Source organism: Channa argus, chromosome 11, assembly GCF_033026475.1.
Source record: "Channa argus isolate prfri chromosome 11, Channa argus male v1.0, whole genome shotgun sequence".
Taxonomy (NCBI): Eukaryota; Metazoa; Chordata; class Actinopteri; order Anabantiformes; family Channidae; genus Channa; species Channa argus.
Window position 1 is genome coordinate 25095562 of NC_090207.1, and position 21887 is coordinate 25117448.

The window sequence follows — 21887 nt, forward strand, 5'->3', positions numbered from 1 at the left end:
GCACAGAAACGTGGAGTCGCAAAGCAACAAGCTGCAATCTAAACTATAACAATGCCAAGGAATTTTAAACTCTCATTTTTTTTGTCTTCGTGGTTGTAATTTACGTGAGCTTTTAGTGTGAAAGTACCAACGGATGTTGAACGTATAACGTGTTGGGTCAGCTTGAAACGCTGTCGGCGTAGCTGCTGTCTTTGCAAAGGAATTTCCCTGCTATATGTCAATCGGGATGGATGTCTGACAGAAATGTTTCGAGGAAAAGATGTCGACACTTATCCTGTTAAATAATCGTGAGTATTTGAAAGTGTTGCCATCTCTCAGAAAGTCCAGCTGCCGTTTAATGTCACTGAGCGTAGAGGAGGTGAAACGCTAAGCTAAAAACGATTAGATAGCTAGCAAGTGTTAGCTAACACAAATTCAAAGCATCATATTGCAGGTAAGAAACCCGACTGTTTCGAGTCTACGTTGACCTTGACATACCCTTTGTAGCTTTAGGGTTTAACATTTTAGCCACTATTGTTGACTTTTCATTTTCGGAAAAGATCTGTCTTAAGAGGAACCACTAGCTTTGGCTGCTAATGCTAGCTGTATTACGGCTAAAGGAACACTGTCCTCCATACAAATAATTCCTTAAATTTTATCTTTTAGTTTGCCCTTAACGATGTACTAGCCAAACACAGACGATCCACTGGTAATCTAAACTGGAGACATGTCCCGCAGCTGATCCTGATGCTGAATAATGTAATACCTTCGTGAACACTGTGACAGCTTCCATTAGGATTTTGCAAATAGCCTACGTGGTTATATGCTCTTGTACACATCTGTAACTAAGCACATCCTTCACGTCGTACAGTTTGGTTGTCATGTCCTTGTTACAGCCTAGTTCCATGAGCCACTTACTATTTCGTTTGTAATGATCCTTCCTCAAAAGTATCACCTGACCAAATAAACAAATGTCTCCCCTGTGTTTGCTTTGCATGTTTTGGCATTACATCTGTGTCACAGAGCCAAACATCCGATTTTTCCAAACAATTACTGCTGTTCTTAATGTATTTCCAGAACCCTTTAAAACAGTATAAACAATGTATAAAAGTATAAACTGTCAGAAATGTGCCAATTCTACTGCTTGTCTGTTATTGAGTTGAAAGTGGGTAGTGGAGTTGTACTGATGTGCATTATAAGAAGAGGTGGTTCTAATGTTTTGGCTACGATATTCATTTTAAGTAAGGTGGCCAAAACATGTTCCTAATGTTATGCCTGATCGGTGTAAATAGTTTTTGTTGGGATTGAATAACAAGCTTAGCCCGCATTTCTAATTGTAGAAAATGTTTTAAAATACCCCAAATTATCATTTCAAAGAGTGAAAGGTTGACGCATCTGAATTTATTGTTTTGTTAGAATAAAGACTTTCACTTAATTCCGAAAAAACTTCTCTGTGCACAGCAGATGAAATAGTGATTTGCAAAAAATGAATGCTTAGCACTTTGGTTTCAAATCAAATTTATTTATACAGCTCAAAAACACAATCGCAAATTTGCCTTAAGGGCTTTGCTCTCTGTACAGCAACAACATCGTCTGTTTACAGACCCTCGAGTTGGATCAGAAAAAACTTCCAGAAAACCCTTTAAGGCAAAAAATAATAAATAATTAATGCTGTTTGTTTAAGAGTTGCTGGAGCCCATCCCAGTTGTCAGTTGCCAGTCTCACCAAATGAATTCTAAAAGGTGTAATGTGCATCTTTGTAGATATGTGCCTTTCTTATGATACTTTATCAACTGATGAAATTAATCTTTCAATGCATGGATATGTTCCCTTTAAAGGTCCCAGGTCTGATCGCACATGTCTGAGAAATGATATTGTATAGGCATTTTTCTGACAGACCTGCATAGGTCTTACAAGGAAATAATTCCCAGCGATAACGTCTGTATCCCTTTTTTGTTTTCTTGTAGATAATGCTCGGAACAACATGGTAGTGACCTCCACCACTGACTGGCGACCAAGAACATCTGGACAGAATTAACAACTGTTTAATTCAAAGTCAATATTTTGCAGTTTTGCATTATATTTGCTTCTCAGCATGAACCCTTAACTTCCTCACCCATTAGAAGACAGCCACTTTTGTCCAGTAGTTGTTGAGTGACAAATTGTCGCCTGAGTTGCAGTGAACTACCACTTCTTTCTGTATAAGCTCTTGTGACCTCATCAAGATGTTTTCCGCACTGAAGAAGCTGGTGGGATCTGAACCAGGGCAGCTCAGGGAGAAGAACATTCCTGCTGGCCTGCAGTCAATGAACCAAAGTTTGCAGAGACGCTTTGCCAAAGGGGTCCAGTATAATAGTAAGTAATTTGAATGAGATGGCAATTTTTTTCCCCTCTGTACTGAAAACATTTTAGTTGAAAAGATGGATATGAGATCAGAATGTAACAGAGAACGTTGCGATTATTTCTATCAAATGACCAAAACTTAAGTGAGCATCCGTATTGCTCAGTACACCATTTATTTCGTTCTTTTTCATAGAATTCCAAATTGTTGTGTGACTATGCCAAATGTTTGTGCAATGACTTTGATTGATTTTCCCTTATTTCTTGCGTTTAATGACTTGCCTTTTCTGCCGCAGACTAGTTTTCAAGTTGATCATTCCCAGTTTAACAGCAAATAGTCTTTCCTGATAAAGTCCCAGGCTAAAACTAAGAGTAGGGGTGGACAGTATTTTGAATATATTTGATTTATTATAGCTGGTTTTCTGTGTGAGTAAACTTTTATATCGCAAACATCAAGTATAAATCATTACAACATTTTTTTTTAAAGCCAATGGTTGTTGTTTTTTTTAGCTTGACCAAAACTCCACCACTGTTAACTTGTATCCAGACTGCAGGCTGGAGTAACGTTACAGCTTGATGCGTTTTAAGATTTTAAAAACTGAGGTGTTTTATAATTCAAAGTGAATAAAGGGAGGGGGAGACAAACGAGAGAGAAAGTTGGGGAAACTGCATGAAGAAGGTTATGTGTTATAAAAGGTGCTTTATTCTGTGTAGGTTAATGTACCACCAACTAAAAAGCTGAAGCCCTGAACTTTCACGTCCATTTTCTGATCTCAAACCAAAGCTCTTAAAATGTGATTCCAATCCTTTTGGATCTCTTTTCCCGCTCAAGTGAAAATAGTCATTCGGGGAGACAGAAACACTGGAAAGAGTACATTATGGCATCGACTGCAGGGCAAGAAGTTTGTGGAAGAATACATACCCACTCAGGAGATTCAAGCTACAAGTATCCATTGGAATTACAAGAGTAAGTTAATACAGCTTTCACACGACAGTTTATTTTACTTTTTTACTACTGCATTGTGCACTGCATCTGTATTAGTACTCTGCTCTATATTTGACACCTGCTGTTTGTGCCTTGGTGATTTATTTCAGTGGCTCCATATCAAGGTAAAAACAAAATAAAGACTGTATTCAGATTTAGTTTAAGCTAACAGATTTTAGAGTAGGTGCTTTACTGCATTAGTACTTCTATACCAAAAACGCCTTTTCCCACCATTTCTTGTAGTGCTCTTAGTTTCTGGATCCATATTGGCGTCACTAAACAGCCTCCACATTTCAATTCTTTACTTCTGTTGGCCCAGAAAATGAGTAATGAAACCTTTTTTTTTTTTTTCCCCCTCAGCTACAGATGACGTGGTCAAGGTAGAGGTTTGGGATGTGGTAGACAAAGGTGAGTGTTTACACACATGCAAGTCATAGACTTTCTACATAGGCTGATCTTGCTTTCAGAAGTTAACTCCTTTTTCTTGTGGACTTCTCACAGTATTTCACAACAACAGATAGATGCATGGTTGCCTGTATGTTTTTCTGTCCTCAGTGGTGATGTTGTCTTTTCTTTGCACCTTTCTCGCACTCATCTCAGGGCAAAAATATCCTCTTCCTGAAGGTGTAGGTGAGCGCCACTGTAGTATGTAGACATATTTAACTGTGTGCCCCGCCTTATTGCACTCTTATCTGAATGTAAACATTGCGACGGTTTGGCTGGGATCCCTGGGATTTGCTGTGTGGCTACTCTTCAAAGTTTGGCTGACTTTTCTGCTGTGTGTAGTTAGAGCCTCTGCATTTTGTGAGCACTGACTTAATGCCAGCAAGCAAGTACTTAAAGGACAAAGTGTTGACAAAAGCATCTTGCAGATGTGCATCTCTGCTTGCTTTACTGAGCATAAACAGGGAAACAACAAACTAAGCTGTAGATGTGACATTTTAACACTGGTTTTCTGTTCTTTCAGGCAAAGGCAAAAGACGTGGAGACAATTTGAAACTGGAGAATGAGCCCCAAGAGGTGATTATCACATGACTGTCATGTGTTCAGGATAAAAAGCTCAGTTACTGTATGTAGGTCAGTGGTGGAATTAGCCAACTAGTTTTATGCTGTCAAACTATAACCTACAACTATCATATTTGTCTGTTGTTTTTTTTTTTGTTTTGTTTTTTGGAGGGGTGAATAATCCAATTGTTTAATAAGAACGTATTTGTATGTTGTAGTCGGATGACGTTGCCCTGGATGCAGAGTTCCTGGATGTGTACAAGAATTGCAATGGAGTCATCATGATATTTGATATAACCAAACAGTGGTAAGAGCCGTCTCTCCGAGATGTTGTTCTAACACTTTCTCGTCAGCAAACTCGAATGGTACAATATGCATGGGCAGATTAGGTGTCAGTCTGTATGTGAAATCCTGCTTCGAGGCTAAGGGCTTCATGTGGAAGTATTGTTCCAAAGTCCTCCTATTTCATTATTGCTATGTTAGGTATGCTAAAATATTTTATTATATTGAATTGTACTTAGTACTGCAAATACAAATAAGGACATGAAATAGGTATTTCCTACAGGTGTATTACTATCACTTACAGTGTGCATTTTAGCCAATCTCTCAGACACTGTAGCAGTCAAAATGTTGGACATACCTTCTCATAAATCACCAATAGTGTTACCAGCAAAGCTCCCACACACATCACGCTTTCATGCTTCACTGTGGGTATCACACATGGAGATGGCATCTATTCACTGGTTCTGAATCAAACTAGTACCCATTGTTTTCTTTGAAAATATTAGTAAATTTACTTGGGTAGTGTGCACCCTGACCATCTTAAATAAACAGTGCATTGTATTAATCCATGTGTCTGTTTTATTCTCCCACCCCTTTTAATCAATTACAGGACATTTAATTACATCATGAGAGAACTGCCCAAAGTACCCACCCATGTGCCAGTATGTGTGTTGGGAAACCACAGGGACATGGGCGAGCATCGGGTCATTCTCCCTGATGATATAAGGGACCTGATTGCTGGACTGAACAGGTAAAGGTCAGCACTCAGCTCAATGGTTACATATAGGAGTAGAAAGAAAAACTGTGATGGATGGTCAATGTGAAAGCTTTAGTATTGAATGGTCTGCACTTAAATAGTGCTTTTCGACCCCCCCTGGTACCAAAAGTGCTTTACACTGTTTTTTATTCACAATCACTCACACACCAATGGGGGAGCTGTCTGTGAGCAACTAAGTTGGGCTTAAGTGTCTTGCTCAAGAACGTTTTAATATGTCACAGATGGAGCCTGGAACTGAACAAACTAGCCAGGGATTGGTGGAAAACTGCTCTTGCTCCTGAGCCACAGTTGCTACTGTATGTCAGATAACTCATAAATGAAGTGAACAGTGTTGATTTTGTAGATTATGTTTGAATGGATGCGTGGGATCTTCTATGAAATGACATGGTGCCAGCTAACTGGGTTTCAAGGAGGCAGAAACCACAAAGTAATGCATCATCAGTGCCCTAGGGGCAACAGAGGTTAACAACATTAGATACAGAAACTGTCAAAGGTTTAAAGTCCCCAGCACTGACAACTATAGTCATATAAAGTCACCATTTTTAATTTTCAAATCTATAGAATGCTCAGTGAGTATACTAGTGATATTTTTTTTTTTTTTTACAGACCGATGGGATCATCTTACATCCACTATGCTGAGTCCTCTATGAAGAATGGCTTTGGCTTGAAATATCTGCACAGGTTTTTCAACATCCCCTTTCTACAGCTACAGGTTATTTTTATGTCTCAATTGTTGCTATTTGTATCTTTTCACTTGGATGTAGTTTTGCTGGAAGGTAGTGGTTTTTAAGGATCGAATATGTACTTTTGTACCTTTTGACTAGGTCACGTTTTATATAGAAGTACGTTTCATTGGAGTGGCTGTGTTATTTGATCTGCTTTGCATACAGTGTGTGGATATGAAGGCTTTATCTCAGCAAGCAGTCATTCATGTCAGTTGTGTGTGTGTGTGTGTGCATGTGTGCGCGCAGAGAGAAACACTCCTGAGGCAGCTCGAGACCAATCAGCTGGACATGGATGCCACCCTGGAGGAGCTCTCCGTCCAGCAGGAGACTGAAGATCAAAACTATGAGATGTACTATACTTGTTTTTTGTTCAGATAGCATAGTACTTTGCAGAGTCTCTACTCAAACACAGTAGCTCACCAGCTCTTCTAACTATAAGGTTGAAAATGGTGTACATAAAAGCCATGGATGCATAGTTGAAACATTAAGCAACTCAACTCAGTAAACCTGCTTAGTTAAACTTTCGAGTTCACTAATTCACAGTCCTTATTTACAGTGTAGCTGTGGATATACTGACAGCTCTCAATGAATTACTGCAATACTGTTGTTTCCATAGTTTCCTGGAGAACCTGGAGTCTCGCAGCAAGGGCTACGGCTCTCCTGTTCCAGCCAATGGTCAAAGTCCTTCCTCAGGCTCTCAGTCCCCCATCGTGCCACCCAGTGGGGCTTCTACAGGAAGCTCCAGTCCCAGCACCCCCCAGCCTCCCATCCCCCCCCAGGTTATCCCACAGTCACCCTCAGTGTCAGCGCCTTCCCCTCCACCACCCCCAGCAGCAGTTAGTGGGACAGCCTCACCTACTGTTGAGTCAAAGCAACCAGCCCAGTCTCCCGAACACCTGCAGTCCTCAGGCCCCCAAAAACGGAGCTTTATCTCCCGCTGGTTTGGTTCATCAGCTACGGCTGACGCCCCTGTTTCCACCCCAGGTGAGTCTCTTCTCCCTACGCAGCGTGTTAGCCATCCAGCCAAACAGAGAATTTTTTTTGTCTTTTAAGGAAACAGCTTGGAGAGACTGCAAACAGAATTGTTGTAAAGATACTTGTTTATTCTTGTGGTATACTATTGGAATTTGGAAAGCTTTTTTCCCCACAGCTGACCAAAAGTGGTGTGGATTTTTTTTTACTTCTGTTTTGTACATTAGTTGTTAGTTTACCAATGAAATTGCTATGTAGTAGATATGCATCACTCTCCCATAGTAATGGAATTGAGTTTTGATTTCCATGACAATTTTGGCTTTCAGCGATTATAAAAACGTTCCTTCTTCACAATGACATTTTGGTTTTGCTTATTATAAAATAAGTGCACTCCTGTCCTTTTACAGCAGTGCTCTCTTGCCCTGTACTCTTTTTGCATGTTTAGTTCAGCCAAATAATCTACACGAAAAGATAGTTAGCTACTAGCTACACCTGTGAGCATCCTGTCACACATTCAGGCAGCTCCATTACCACAGAGGAAGAGCCAACCAACAACGATTACAGCTCCAATATTTTAGGTCTGTGGTCAATGGTCGACTCCAATCTGTGTTCTGATACAAAGATTTCATAGATATATAGACCACAGTTTTTCATGGTGTCTTATTTTGACAAGAGTAAGAGGCACAGCTCATTTTACCCACTTCACTGAAAAAAGCTCGATTAATTAATTCAGTGACGAAAATGAATAAGTATAGGTACATTTAAAGGAAGCTCCTGTACCTCCACTAATTAATTGACCTGGAAAGATGTTTTTCGTGCCGTTTGACCTAGTGCTCCTGTTGGAGAGAGTTACCCATGTCCATAAATATTGGCACTGTGCACATATTCAAGCTTTTTGGGAGAACTGTCGCAAGGATCCTGTTTTTTAAAATTGATGGGTCATTTTTTCTTTCTGTGTCATCTTGACATTATTTCTGAAAGAGTTAATACATTTGTTTGTTTGTTCTGTTTTGTTTTACAAGAGTTTATGGTTGCAAGTAAGAAAACAGTTAACACTTAATGGTGGCCAAAAGAGAAACTCCCCCTGTGGATTACGCCTAATTTAACTTTCTACTTGGAAAAATTGATGAAATGGGATTTTTAATTACAGAAAACTCATATTTCTTTCTTTTAAATGTAGATTTGAATTAGGTTTTTTGATTATTACTGACGTACATTTGTCTATGTTTCCACAGACGACCCTCCAGCACCAGTTTGTCCAGCTAAGGTTCAGAGTGTAGATGATTTTGTCCCGGATGAAAGACTGGACAAGAGTTTTTTAGAGGACAGTGTGCCCTCAAGGACCAAGGTGCCACAACTTGCACTGGCTCCAACTGCAGACAGCGACAGGTGAGAGAGTCTGTTATTTCCAAGACAGAAAACATTTCTTTTGCACTTCAGAAATTGATTTATTGCCAAGTAGCTTTTCACATACAAGGAATTTGTTTTTGGTAAGTTAGTGCACTAAGTAGGAAAATATACAAGTTAAGTAAAACAGATGACAAATGCACATAGTCATAAATTGACAGTGGTCATGAAAAGAAGTAGTTCAAAAAGAGTAGTGGTCTGTGAGTCCTAAGCATGGTTGAATGCAGACTCTTGCCAGAAGAAAGGCTTTCATACATTTTCTGTCTATGGTGGGAGGTGTTACCCATTATTTCTCCACGTGGATAACTAGAGTCATCCAGATCGCTGCCTTGAAAACTGTTCTATTCTGTATAAGCTGCACTTTCCCATGGTGATGTGAAAGCAACAACAAATGGAGCTGCTCAATAGTTGCTGTCCAGGTGCAATTTATTAAACCAAACAGTTGAACTCTCTCCCAGCTATGTCCTTGCTTCCTTCAGTCTAGTGATCCAAAGTTAAACGGCTATGTCAGGCTTGAAGTCAGCATTGCAAAATAGCATTAGCAAGTAAGTTAACTTTAGTATTGTTCTGTTGATATCTATCTTTGACATTCAGGGGTTGGAAACGGGAATGTTGTCAGATTCGTCACAACATACACTCCTATATGACACACCCCTGCACCTCTCTCTCCCTCCACCAACACAGCCCCCTGCCTTAAAACACTGCAGGGGGTTGCATTTCAGTACACTGCATGTGAACGCCACCTTAGGACGCCACCTTAGGCATTCAACCATTAGAAATGGTTTGAACCCAGAAATTGATCATGCATTATGCTGACTGTAGATGTACAAAAATTGACAAGTTATAAAAAGACGTAGATGCAATTTGGGGGCATTGCACTATTTTATTGTGTTTATGCAGGACACGTTTGCTTGCATCCAAATCATGTCCAGGGTTCAACATTAACACTTGCTTGCCCACAACACATAAAATCTATGTTCAGGCTACTGTAATGCATCAGGCAGTTCCTCTCTTGTTGCCTCACCTTGCTACACCATTAGCATTACATTTACATTTACATTTACATTTAGTCATTTAGCACACGTTTTTATGCAAAGCGACTTACAAGTGAGGTACAAGGCAAGCAAGAATCTAAGTCAAGGAGAAAACATCAAAGCAAAGTCCTATCAGAAAAGAGTTTACATTTCATGAGATACAACTGCTGAAAAGAGTTCTCTTTTCAGCAGTTTTTTGAATATTGGGAGGGAGTTTGCTGAGCGTGCAGAGTTCGGTAGCACGTCCCACCATCGTGGGATCATTGCGCTGAAGAGTTTTGCTTGGTGTCTTCTGTGTGGTGCTGGGACCACCAGACGTCGTTTGTTGGGAGACCTCAGCGGACGGGAAGGATTGTAGACCTGAATAAGGGAGTTGAGGTAAGCAGGAGCTGTTGAGGTGATCACTCTGTAGGCAAGAGACAGAGCTTTGAGCCTGATGCGTGCAGCTACAGGAAGCCAGTGTAGAGATCTAAAGAGTGGTGTGACATGACTCCTATTCGGTAGATTAAAAATGAGGCGCGTTGCCACATTGAAGTAATCAAGACGAGATACGACCAGTGCCTGAGTTGGTTTGTATATTCCGTGAGGTAGGGTCTGATCTTCTTGATGTTGTAGAGGGCAAATCTGCACGCTCTAGAGCAGGGGTCACCATCCTTTTGAAATTGAGAGCTACTTCTTGGGTACCGATTAATGTGAAGGGCTACAAGTTTAATACGCACTTTTAAAATAACAAATTTGCTCAATTTACCGTTAATTATATGTTGTTATTAAAAATTAATTAAATTAAAGATATTCATCTATGTGAAGACACGGATCATGTTAATGATTTCTCACAATAAGTATCAAATGTGATTTTAAAAAGAATAGCAACAAAAAAATTAGATGCAGCTCATTGGTAAGTGGCGCTTTGGTGAGCTATGCCCACGGGCACCATGTTGGTGACCTCTGCTCTAGAGACTGAGGAGATGTGGTTCTTAAAGCTCCGTTGGTCGTCAATGATGACCTCCAGATTTCTGGACGACTTTTTGGGGACAATCACTGTAGATCCAATGTTGATGCTGATTTTGTGTTGTGTTGCGTCGAAGGTCTGGCTGGGAAGACAAGGGCTTCGGTCTTGGAGAGGTTGAGCTGAAGATGTGTGTCTCTCTCTCATCCAGGCAGAAATGTCTTAGAGACAGGCAGAAATGCGTAATGAGACAGTGGAAGCTTCTGTTTGAAAGTACAGGAAGAGCTGTGTGTCATCAGCATAGCAGTGATAGGAAAGACCATGTCAGTGGATGATAGAACCCAGGGATGTAGTATAGACAGAAAAATTAAGATGACCAAGAACTGAACCTTGCGGCACACCGGTAGAGAGGCTATGAAAGTGAGAAACATGCCCCCACCAGGATACCTTGAAGGTTCATCTGATAAGTCAGACCGAAGCCAGGCTAGAGCTGATCCAGAGATGCCTAAGTCAGAGAGTGTGGACAAGAGAATCTGATTGTTCACAGTATCAAAGGCTGCAGATAGATTGAGTACGATTAAGACAGAAGACTGACCTGCAGCTATTGCAGCTCGAAGAGATTCCACAACAGTCAGGATTACTGTTTCTGTAGAGTGACCCCTCTTGAAGCCAGACTGGTTGAAAATGCCTGCTGTGAGAGATGAAACTGCTGTGAGAGAGACTATCCAGACACGATGAAAGTGTATTGCAGAGGCTGTCTGTGGCTGCATCTGCATCAAGATGGAGAGGTCCTGTGTTGGGGGCAGAGTTGCAGAGACAAGCGAAGAGAATCGGTCCGGGTTGAGAGACCTGAGGTTACGGCGGAATGTTACAAGTGCGGTGGGAGAATCTGAAGGTCTAAGGATGAAGTCTGTGAGTTGAATAAAGAAATGATCCGATACATGCAGAGGAGTGACCACGATGTTGTCTGAGGTGCAGTTCCGGGCGAGGATGAGTTCGAGGTTGTGGGTCGGAGGAGTCGAGAACGGACTCAGGTCAAGTGTGTTTGGAAGAGCAAACACATCAGCCGCCTGTGGTTTGTCCAGGTGGATGTTCAGGTCTCCTAAGGCAACGAGAGAAGTGCCATCTTCACGGAAGTGGGGCAGCAACATGTCAAGCTCATCGCAGAAGTTCCCCAGCTGGCCCGGTGGTCCATATATCTCAATCCCATGGACTGTAATCGGTGTTGTGATCCTAATGGCATGATATTAACCACCACATAGTAATTTTCTATTTTTGTAACTGTTTCAATTGGTTAAAATCATATTTCACTCTAGAGCTGCACTCAGTGTGTTCAGTCATTGTGTTGACAATCTAATTTCACGTGAACCAGAGAATGTATCATTTTAATTTTCATTTTTATCTGTCTTTGCTAACAAACTTCAGGAAAACTCCATGAGGCATTTTTTTATAGAATAAATCCACATTATCAAAGTTTAGACCCTGTTTCTGTTGTCGTGTGAATGCAACTAACATCAGTTTATCAAATGTCCTTCAGCAACATTAACAGGCATGAGCTGCAGCCTGCCAGTAGAATTTATATTGTGTGGCAAATTATCTGTGTTGTTACTAATGTGTAGAAAATATTCATGGGGTGGCTTCACATTTTGCTGATCGTTTAGTGCTTAAACTTAAAATCTGACAATCTAGGCTTTATTTAATTTAGATGTAATAAGAGGGTGGAATAACAATCCTGCCCGTCTGTGCGTTTGGCTATTAATTTTAAACATGCTGCTACGAGCCCAAGGGGCAATGGGTTGAACAAGCTTAAAGTCAAGCCCTGACGTCATAAACATAGAAGCTTCCTTGGTGCCCCAGCACCTGTTTTGAAAGCAACACGGGTTCGGATTTTATTTTCCATGCATGTTATCACACAGGATGGCACATACATATTACGTCTGTGAAAATAAGCAAAGCTTTTACACTGAGGATCAACTTCATATGTCAAAAAAGGGATAATGGAAAAATGTAAAACGTTTTTAACTTCCTTTTGTTTCTTTTTCTAAGTGAGGGTGAAGATAGAGGAAACCCCTTGGTATCTGGTTTCCAGGATGAACTTGATCCTGATGATACAGAGCCCAGCATTCCCCAACCTAAGACCCTGCCGCCGAGTAAAGATATCACTCTGACCAGTGATGAGGAGGAGGATGTACCAGCAGCCCCCACCATCACACAGGACCAGGACTTGGACAGTGAACCCGAGCTGAAAGCGTAAGTATTTTTTAAAAACGTCATGTTCTTAAATCACAAGGATTTAGAAATTCATAGAATCTAATCTAATAAATTCTTTTTAGAGCATTGTTCTCTACGTCGGACATATTTTTTTAGGATGTCCTTTTGAAATGTAAAGAAAGTAATGCTTTGGATATGTAACAAGTGGAAAAATGTGGGAAGGAAATGATTATGTTAGAAGCATCTACTGTTTATTTTCCTCAACAGTAGATGCTTTTAACACATTTGCAACATCAATCAACTGGTGGCTTTCATAAAAAAATATTAGATGGCTTTATAAAAATATTGTGAACTAATACATACTGATATATCAGTATGGGTTAACCAACCCAACAGTTATCTTTAACCCTCATTTTTAAAGTACGTTTTTGCCATAATTATCATAATCAGTACTGTTTAATATACATTGTTTTCTTAGTAGAGTACTTTTAATTTTGTACTTTAAGTTAAAAATTTTTACTTTAACTTAAGCAAAAGATTTGAAGTGGTTCTTGTAGTGGAGAATGTTTTTAGGCCAAAACTTGCACTTTTACTTGAGTTTGTGTACTTCTACCACCTCTGCACATGGTGTATCACATTTTGCTGTACGTGGGGCTGTGTAGCTGGAGACTGCTCAGAGCGACCATGCCGACCCCGTCCTCCGTGTGATTGTTATGGCTACAAGTGTCGTGGCCTGTTGGTTAGTTAATATGAGGGATGACAGTATATAGCTTAGTAAATATTCTTGTGTCAAATCTACATTGTACGTCATGCGTATCTTCAGCTTAGCTGCGAATCCTACTCAGACCCGTTTGCCTTAGACTAACGTGCACATTCCCAGAAATCTCACTACTGTACACGTTAAGAGGGCAAATGAACTAGAAATGCACATCATTCACCTCCATAAGAGACAGTTTCAGCAAGAATTTAAAAGCTAAATATTTATTTATATTTAAATACATTGCAAGTTGTAAGGAGGAGGTACATGAAGTCTGGCAGCTTAAGAGCAGAGTTTGAGACCATCAGAGAAAAGAAATTACTAAAACAGATAATACACTGTAAAGGCAAAATAGAAAAGCATATTTTTAAGTCTTAAAAAGTCCTAAATATGATATTCACTGGTTGTTTGTTGGTTGTTTTGTAAAGTTACAATGTCGGAATACATTTGGTTTCTATTGACAAGGGGAAAGACAATAATGTCCAAATAAATATTTTTGTTGTATCAGTGTATTGTGCACCTCATTGACTCACTTTTTTGTATGTACTATCAAAGCAATACGTTTCAAACTAAAAAATCTAAATGTAAAGACGTTTAATCCTAAATTCTGTTGATGTTACTTCTACAAATATTAGGTATGAAATGGATTCTATTTTGGCTTGTAGCATATTTAGTCTAGACAACATATACAAATCTACAGTGTAATCTCATTGCTCTGATGTTTTGTGTTTATCAAACTGTGACTAAAGTGCAAATTTTAAAATTACAGCACCCATTTTCACACCTGCCTTTTTTTTGGTAGTTGGTAGTAATTTGTATAGTAGTTCACTGTACTTCTGAAAACATTAGTTAAGTACTATACATATTTTTAGCTATAAATCAATCTACCATATATTGGTACAAACCATATCAGTTCCTGAGTTCTGTTGGTTTTCGTGATTATTAGATTACTTGCTCAACATTCAAGATTCAATCAAAAAAGGAACATACTGAGAGTAGGAAGATAGTGATGCAGGTTTCCAAGTAAAGAGTGTGACAGTTCTATCACAGAAGCTGGCTTTTGCTTGCATAACAGCTGTGTACACACTTTGCATTATCTATGTTAACTTCAACTTATCCAAAACCATCTCAGCAGTGTTTATGAAAGGTGATTATGGAGGCTTTGCATCGCTTTTTGGTCCAACAGGCCTAACACAACCTGGAGGAGTAATTTGAAGTCTGATAGCCAAAGGACAGATTACTATACTAAGAAAGGACAGATTTCCAAGGTTTTTAGTTTGTTTGTTTGTTGCCAATGGTCAATAAGAGTGGTAGTTAACTTGTTACTGAAGATCTAATGAATATATTTTCTGCAGCAGACTATCTCTTACGATCTTCCTTTTCCTGTCAGCAGTAGTCAGATGTATGAAGTCTGCTGATTTTCTTGTTTGATATGATATGATATGATATAATATAATAAAAAAAAAACCTAGCATATTTCATTTTCAAATCTTTCTATTGACACTCTGTTTTAGGCCTGTGATCCACATCACAAAACCAAAGGTGACCTCTAAAGCTCCTGAGCCCAGAAGTCAGACCACAGCACCCATCTCCCTCACTTTAACTCCAGCAGCAGAACAGCCGGCCAGACGCAAAGGCAAGAAGAACGGAAACGCACCCAAAGCTGAGGACTCGGATACAGACCCCGAGGCCCCAGTGGCCCAGCAGATGCTCTCGTTTGTAATGGACGACCCTGACTTTGAATCTGAAGCATCGGACACACCAAAAATTGCAAAGGTAAAAGTAGAACAAATTCATCACCATAACAATGAACCCGCTCGGATGTTAACTGAGCGAACTCAATCACAGCTTCATATAAATCAGACAAAATAATGACACACAAGGTAGATTGCTACTTCTAAAAACAATAAGTTAAAGTTCTGTCTCAGGTCGTTATTTTTCTGCCTTTCTTTGGAAGAATCTACATTTACTCTTTTAATAGTTAAGTTTTGGTTGTCCTGTTTTTGACAGGATACATTTCCAGTCAGGGATGAGCTTCTGTCAGACCTGTCTGATGATGACATGCAGTTAGCCAAGGTTCCAGAGCCTCAGAAGCCCACTTCAATCACCTTCAAACACAAGGATGACACTGACCTGTTTGGTCTTGGCATACAAGAAGAGGCTCCTGCAGTCAAAGACAGCAGTGAGGACCAGGAAGGCAAGTTATGAAATATGTGTGAATGTGTCTGTCTCACTCTAATTCAAGGTTTTCTTTCATGGTTAATTAAGATCAGTGTCAACACAGAACAGGAAAAAAGTGTAAACGTGTTGTTGTTGTTGTTGTTTGTTTTGTTTTTAAATTCATGTGTAAACCTTTTAGATTTCCCTGACTCAAAATAATTATATTTTGGACCATTACCATTAGCTAAATTACTTTTTTGGGACATGTTCTGGGCTTTTATCCAATCTGCTGTCTTGTCCAATTGCTAATCTGTTACAGAGCCTGTGGAAACGATTACTACCTAACATGCAGAGTGGCATAAAAGATATTCACGGCTAATTATCAATATACTAAATTAACTTGGCTTCTTTTGAAAATCAATTCTAGTGGATAACTGGTGTATGCAAGCTTTGCATTGTGGTAATGCTAATCATTCTGTTAACATAATGCTGGACAATATGCCAGGTTTTCCTTTGAGGAAAGTTAGACGGTTCAAATGTCTAAAAATGTGATGTACCTTTCCGAGCTGAGTTCCAAGTGATGCCAGTTCTAAAACTCAGTCTTAATTTGTGTGACATGGGGGGCATTTCATCTGTATTTCAACTTGCTGGTCAATGAGTTTAGCAGATCAATTAATGCGGTTTTGGTGTTTCTGGTGAAACATCTTAGCAGGAGGCAGCACGTAGAATGATTTCAGGGGAACTGAAGCCAATTGTATGTTTTAACCACAGACTTTAGGTTGCGTAAAATGTTACAAAAGCAAACCCTAGTTAGAAAAGACTCGACCCCGTGACCCTGTGGTCCGTGGACGACTGCCTTACCAACTGAGCTAGAGCCGCCCCATCCAAATGCATATCGAATATGGTGGACAAAATAAAGCATCACATGATTTGGTGACATAGTATCCATATTTAAAGACAAAGACTGTTGAGTCAGTCATACATCATTAGATTACTGTATGTATCTTCTGCTCTTTCAGAGAAGGAAAGCAAACACTCATCCAAAGAAAAGAAGAAAAAGAAGAAGAAAAGCAAAGAGGTATAGTTATTATGTCATCAGTGCATACAGGAAGTTGTAATCTATTTTAAAGGTTTGAAGTACAATACATTGTGTCCTTTTTTAGGAGGATGAGAAGAGCAAAAAGAAACACAAACACAAGAAAAAGGAAAAGGACGAGGCCCCAGCAGATGACAAAGAGAAAAAGAAAAAGAAAACCAGGAGCAAGAAAACAGAAGTGGATGAGCTGGAGGACTTTCTGGGTGGAGGGACAGGGTCGATCAAAAGAGATGATGGGGATTATGAGGAACTATAAAACCCACTGAACAGTACCGAGGCACACAATCATTTTAAAAACCTTCTTGATTTGTATGTGCAGCAAGCAGCATCTCCAAGCCATACGCAAGGCTACTGACAACACTTAGGGGAAAAAAAAAAAAGTACCTTGATTTTTCACATCTGCACTACTGATGTCCCTTCCATTCTAACCCGTAAGAAAGTGCAAGGAGACCCACGTGTACTGTGTTGAGCTGTGACGTCTGATATGATTGATGTAGTCAGAGACTCTTTGTGCTTGCACAGGATATGAATATGTTAGCTTCCAATTTTGTTTGATTCGGTCCATTCTTAATCAGCTTCTGTAAATAGGGTTATCATTCTGTCTGAATGTGTGTGTGGTTGGTGTAATAATTGAGAGCACGCTTAAAGTGATGACTGACTGACTTTAGATACTCCACAGTGTTTGTTTGGTTTTTTTTTTTCTTCTTCTTCCTTCGTGGTTTAAGTTGTTAATCAGATGTTTGGTTGTGTGTCTCTGTCACGAACAGCTAAGAGGAATTCAGAGTGAATTTATAAATACTGTTTTGGTCCTTTGTCCAACACTAAGCCAGCTCAATTTTTCACTCAAAACTGGGAATTTTTGAGAACAGTCTCCAAAGTAGATCAATTTATTGAGCTCAGCTTTTCGAAACCTGTTTTAGTTTGTAATAGCTTCTTTGTGATGACAAAGTTAGGACAACTTTCACCCCAAACTATCTTTGATCCGTTTTTCAATATAGTCAGACAGTACAGTCGTTGAACTGGATTTATGCAGATGTTTTTCAGACTTTATAACAAAATGGTTGTTTTTAACAACACAAAAATGGTCAACTCCCATTTCATCTACCGTTAAAATGAATATCTTGTCTCAAAGTGGACAAACAAACATAACCTGTATAAATGCACAGAATTCTGCTGGATCAGCCAGACCACATCTGGAAGTGGTCAGTCTTGGACTGTGGAGACCTCTATAAGTTGGATGACATTCTGAAGAAGAAAATGACCCAGCAGTTTGAAAACCCTTTGCACACATGCAGCTGAAATCAGTTTTGAAGATAAGGGGGAACTAAATTTCAACAGTTGGAGACTGATTGCTTTTACTTTATGTAGCACCTAATGTTGGAAGGTTTGTTTAGAGATCTCCCTTAAAGCCGTAAAGCTTTTTAAAACCCGCGTTCAGATATGCAAAATGTAATTATGAAAACACAGATTTAACTGTTGTTTCTCTAGCCAGCCAACAGTAGTCCATCCATGCTTACTGTTGTCACAAACAGATAAAGATTTTCCATATCTGAAATTTTTTAAAGAGCTGCCAGAGTCTAACTTTTAAGACCAGGTTTTAAGACAAAAATGAGATTTTCAAAATACAAACTACAAGCAATGCGAAAATGGTTTCACCTCCAATTCTTGAGCCATGTCTAGGGAACGATCCCCATCTGGCATACAAGCCTTGTGTTACTGAAAATGTTTTAGAACTGTTCCATAGTCCCTGTGAGCTTACTCATCAGTAAACACTCTTATTGTCAGACATATCTTTTGGCCAAATAACAGCAAGAATTTATGACTGATTATATAATCCGAGGGAAACCGAAAGATTTCACTTGTTTATTTTTAGAGCAGGCTAAAATGACCCGGCGTAGTCTTAACTTAGCTTTTGTCGGCCCCCTTAGGTTCCTGCACAGCAATATCATGATTTCAGCCCAAAATAGCCGATAGACGTTATCTTGCTGCTTCAAAAACTTTATTCCTATATTCACAAACTAGATTCATGTTTTCTGCTGCTGCCTTAAGGGAGGTTACTACAAGGGACCGACGTTCCACTATCCTTAAACCTTTTTAAGTGTTCTTAACGGTTACTTGTCAACTCAATAGTTTAGGAATGTTGTCAAATATATCATCCTTAAAGCCTGGTGTAAGGTTGCAGTGAATAAGTAAACTTGTTTGTCTTTTCTGTTTGTCATTGGACAGAAAAAACACAATCCTCATTAGCAGAGTATCATGGGATCATGTTAATATTTCTCTGTAAGTGCAACACTTTTTCATAATTTCCTCATTGTATATTTGTTATTTATTGTTTCAGGGTTTTGTTTGTGTTATTTGTGCTCAAATGCATCATGCAGCTTTTTATGGGTTACACTTTTTCATAGCTATGAACTTACTCCTGTAATACATTCTCCAGGTGTTTGCTCCCACTGCTTTTAAGGAAATGTACGAACTTCTCCATGTTTCTTGTTTTTTTTTTTTCTTCTTTGGTCTAACACCTCAAATTGGCCTGCTCACGAAAGCTGGAGATGAGGTGCGGTTTCTTCCATTTTTTTGCATCACTCAAATTTCCACTAAGTGACGCATTCTTGCATATAAGATAAATGATGTGTATTTTTAAACATTTTTTGATGTGAGAGCTTTCATACATTTTCCATTTCCCACACACATGGTTATAGGGTTGGTTTATAAAATTTTATTTTTTCCAAAGTTGAAACTATGCAGCATTGATCCTGAATACAGTTTTTTTTTGTGTGTGTATGTGTGTGCGTGCAAGTGTGTCTTTTGTCATGTGATTTGAGGATAAATGCTGAAAGTTTCAAGTAAAGCATGAGACTTAAATGTACAGCAAGAAAAGAATGTATAAAGTATATAAAAAAAAACATATATTTGAGGAGCTTTGTTCTAAATAAGATCTACACCATGTGGAAATATCACGAATATGCTTCAAAATAATGTAAACATGAAAGATCCAGTTGGAGAAATCCTGGTATCGAGAGTCATTTCTGATCATGGATTTGCGCTTTGGAAATATTTAAGATATTTTTTCATGTGAGTGCATGACCGTTTGGAATGAAACCCTTCATTTACTTTTTCACCCCATGTTATGTTCCATCCTTTACACTATGTGTGAGTTTGCCTGTGTTTGGTTTGTCCAATAAAGGCAAACATCTCTTCATAAAGGCATTTCATGTGTCACTTTTTTAAGACTTTTACCCACAAAAGATGATTTTTTTTTTTTTTTTGGAAGCATCATGTAATGACTACTAAGTTGAAGCAATGCTAAGGTAAGTGAGATCTAGGCCCCTTTGACATTATTAATACACACAAGTGAATCCTCTTCATTTAAATTAAAAAGAAGATGTTGCATTCTCGTACTCTGGATCAATCCAAGCTCTGGTCATGCCAGTTTCGTGTGGCTCATTCGCTTTCTAATGAAAGACAAATATATTCCTTCAGTTATTCGTCAAGCAAAAATTAAGTTTAAATTCATTTAAACTTTTTGTAAAATACAAAATTGCTAGTTTTACCTTTAGAAAGATGTTTTAGTTTTGCTGTAAAAAAACAAAAAAACATGAGCTTAATGAATGTTAATTTTCAGTCAGTTTAATACTTACTGGCCTTTTTAGAACACATGGTGTTAGTATGTTTGCGTTCTGTCACTGAATAACGTTTTCACCATTTGACTGGCTTTAATGTAAATGTGTATGTAGATCAATACTGTGACTTACTCCAAACGTAAATCCTGGTTAGTATGGTCACCATTGGCAGCAGAGGCAGCAGAATCCAGCGAGTTAAACTCCAGATAAAAGCACCAGCTGCTACAGGTGTAGAGCACAGAAAAATTATTGTCATTTATGTACTGGCTGCAAGGCTTAATTTCCCTTATAATATACTGTATTTTAACAAGTATTTGCAGTTATTAAACCTGCTCTGAGCCATACTTTTAGACTTACATTGGATAAAGTTAGTAAATAAAACATGGAAGCAAATAATTACAGACTTGCAGAAGTAAAAATTCAATTACACAGTTAAGCCAACTTTGCTTCAAAACATTTTTGGGCAGAAATTAAAAAAATTTCCTTATAGAGAGCAACATTGTTTGCAGTCAAGTATCTGCTCACCTGATAAATTCAAGTTTAACATCCATTCTCCTGTATCTCTGATTTTATTTATACCAATTTCTGAAGTCCTATCAGACCATTTGAGGCCGGAGATCTGGTTGATAATAACCATTGCTATTGGGACACTACAATTCTCTCTTCTACTTACAACTGTGAAAGTAGCCTTCAGCCAGCCTGATGATGGTGTTATTTCTGCTCAGCATTCCACACCAGTACAGTCCCGCACCATAGCCTGGTTCCACTGCCACCACGGTGAAGGAGTCTGAGCCCTGGGTCACCTTCAGTTTGCCTCCATCCACCGAGCGGTCAGTGTGGCTGAAGGTAATGCCAGTGCAGCACTCAGGTGAGGTCTGCCTACACCAAACCCTCTGCAGGCTCTCATGTGTGTCTTTATATGGACATGTTAATGTCTGCCAGTAGACTGTCTCACAGGTGCCTGTGCGCAGCAAGTGGGTAAATAAAGCAATAAAGCACATTCTTGAATATATTGTCATTTTTTAAAATATATTGTAATATATTAACTATTGTGAATTTTGGTTTTTGTCTGTAATGCAATAAAAAATAACCTACTTAAAAAAAGGTCACGTCTTCAAAATACAGCTTGAAATACCACAATATTAGTTAATGGTACATGGGATTGTGTTTTCAAATGAATGTTGTACAACATGAATAAAGACATGAGGTGTGTAGGTACTTAAAGCAGTTCAAGGTCAACTAAAATAATCTCCCCATTATTAATTCAATGACCTACAAATCAAGTTCCTAAATCATTTGAGAGAATAGCTAAATTTCTTGAGGTCCGTAATAGTGAATGTATGCACTTACCAACAGCCAAAAGCAATATTGAAATCAGACGATGCATAATTGAAGCACTGGCACCTGTTATGCTTGAGTCGGATGTAACGAAGAGGAAGACAAGATTCTTTTTTTAGGTTAATGATCATCAGGAAATGTCTGCCCTCACTTCTCACTGACCTAGTGATTGTGTCATGTTATTTTAATAACGTGTAAACGAAATTCTGGCACTTAATCGCTTGTAAGATTTGACTTTTTTTTTTAGCACAA

At 39.0% G+C, this 21887-nt stretch overlaps 2 protein-coding genes across 4 annotated transcripts; one reads left to right on the plus strand and one right to left on the minus strand.

Annotated features, from left to right (window-relative positions):
- Positions 1–127: 127 nt before the first annotated feature.
- rabl6b (RAB, member RAS oncogene family-like 6b) lies at positions 128–19880 on the plus strand. 2 transcript variants are annotated; one of them, XM_067520809.1, is made up of 17 exons: positions 128–287; positions 1947–2334; positions 3152–3286; positions 3665–3712; positions 3905–3934; positions 4272–4324; positions 4528–4616; positions 5202–5342; positions 5976–6081; positions 6341–6444; positions 6711–7078; positions 8302–8455; positions 12500–12703; positions 14936–15197; positions 15432–15618; positions 16601–16659; positions 16745–19880. In XM_067520809.1, exons 2-17 carry the CDS (start codon positions 2205–2207, stop codon positions 16931–16933), a joined length of 2259 nt encoding a protein of 752 aa, XP_067376910.1. In that variant the 5' UTR covers positions 128–287; positions 1947–2204; the 3' UTR covers positions 16934–19880. The 2 variants fall into 2 exon arrangements, with proteins under 2 accessions (XP_067376910.1, XP_067376911.1); XM_067520810.1 differs by lacking the exon at positions 3905–3934.
- Positions 19881–19991: 111 nt separating this feature from the next.
- Positions 19992–21805, minus strand: si:ch211-102c2.4 (uncharacterized protein LOC568178 homolog). 2 transcript variants are annotated; one of them, XM_067520820.1, is made up of 5 exons: positions 21648–21805; positions 20971–21258; positions 20430–20516; positions 20229–20252; positions 19992–20129 (listed from the first exon to the last, which is right to left on the minus strand). In XM_067520820.1, the coding sequence occupies exons 1-5, from the start codon at positions 21682–21684 to the stop codon at positions 20119–20121; spliced, it is 447 nt and encodes a 148-aa protein (XP_067376921.1). In that variant the 5' UTR covers positions 21685–21805; the 3' UTR covers positions 19992–20118. The 2 variants fall into 2 exon arrangements, with proteins under 2 accessions (XP_067376921.1, XP_067376920.1); XM_067520819.1 differs by having other exon boundaries at positions 20430–20519.
- Positions 21806–21887: the final 82 nt, after the last annotated feature.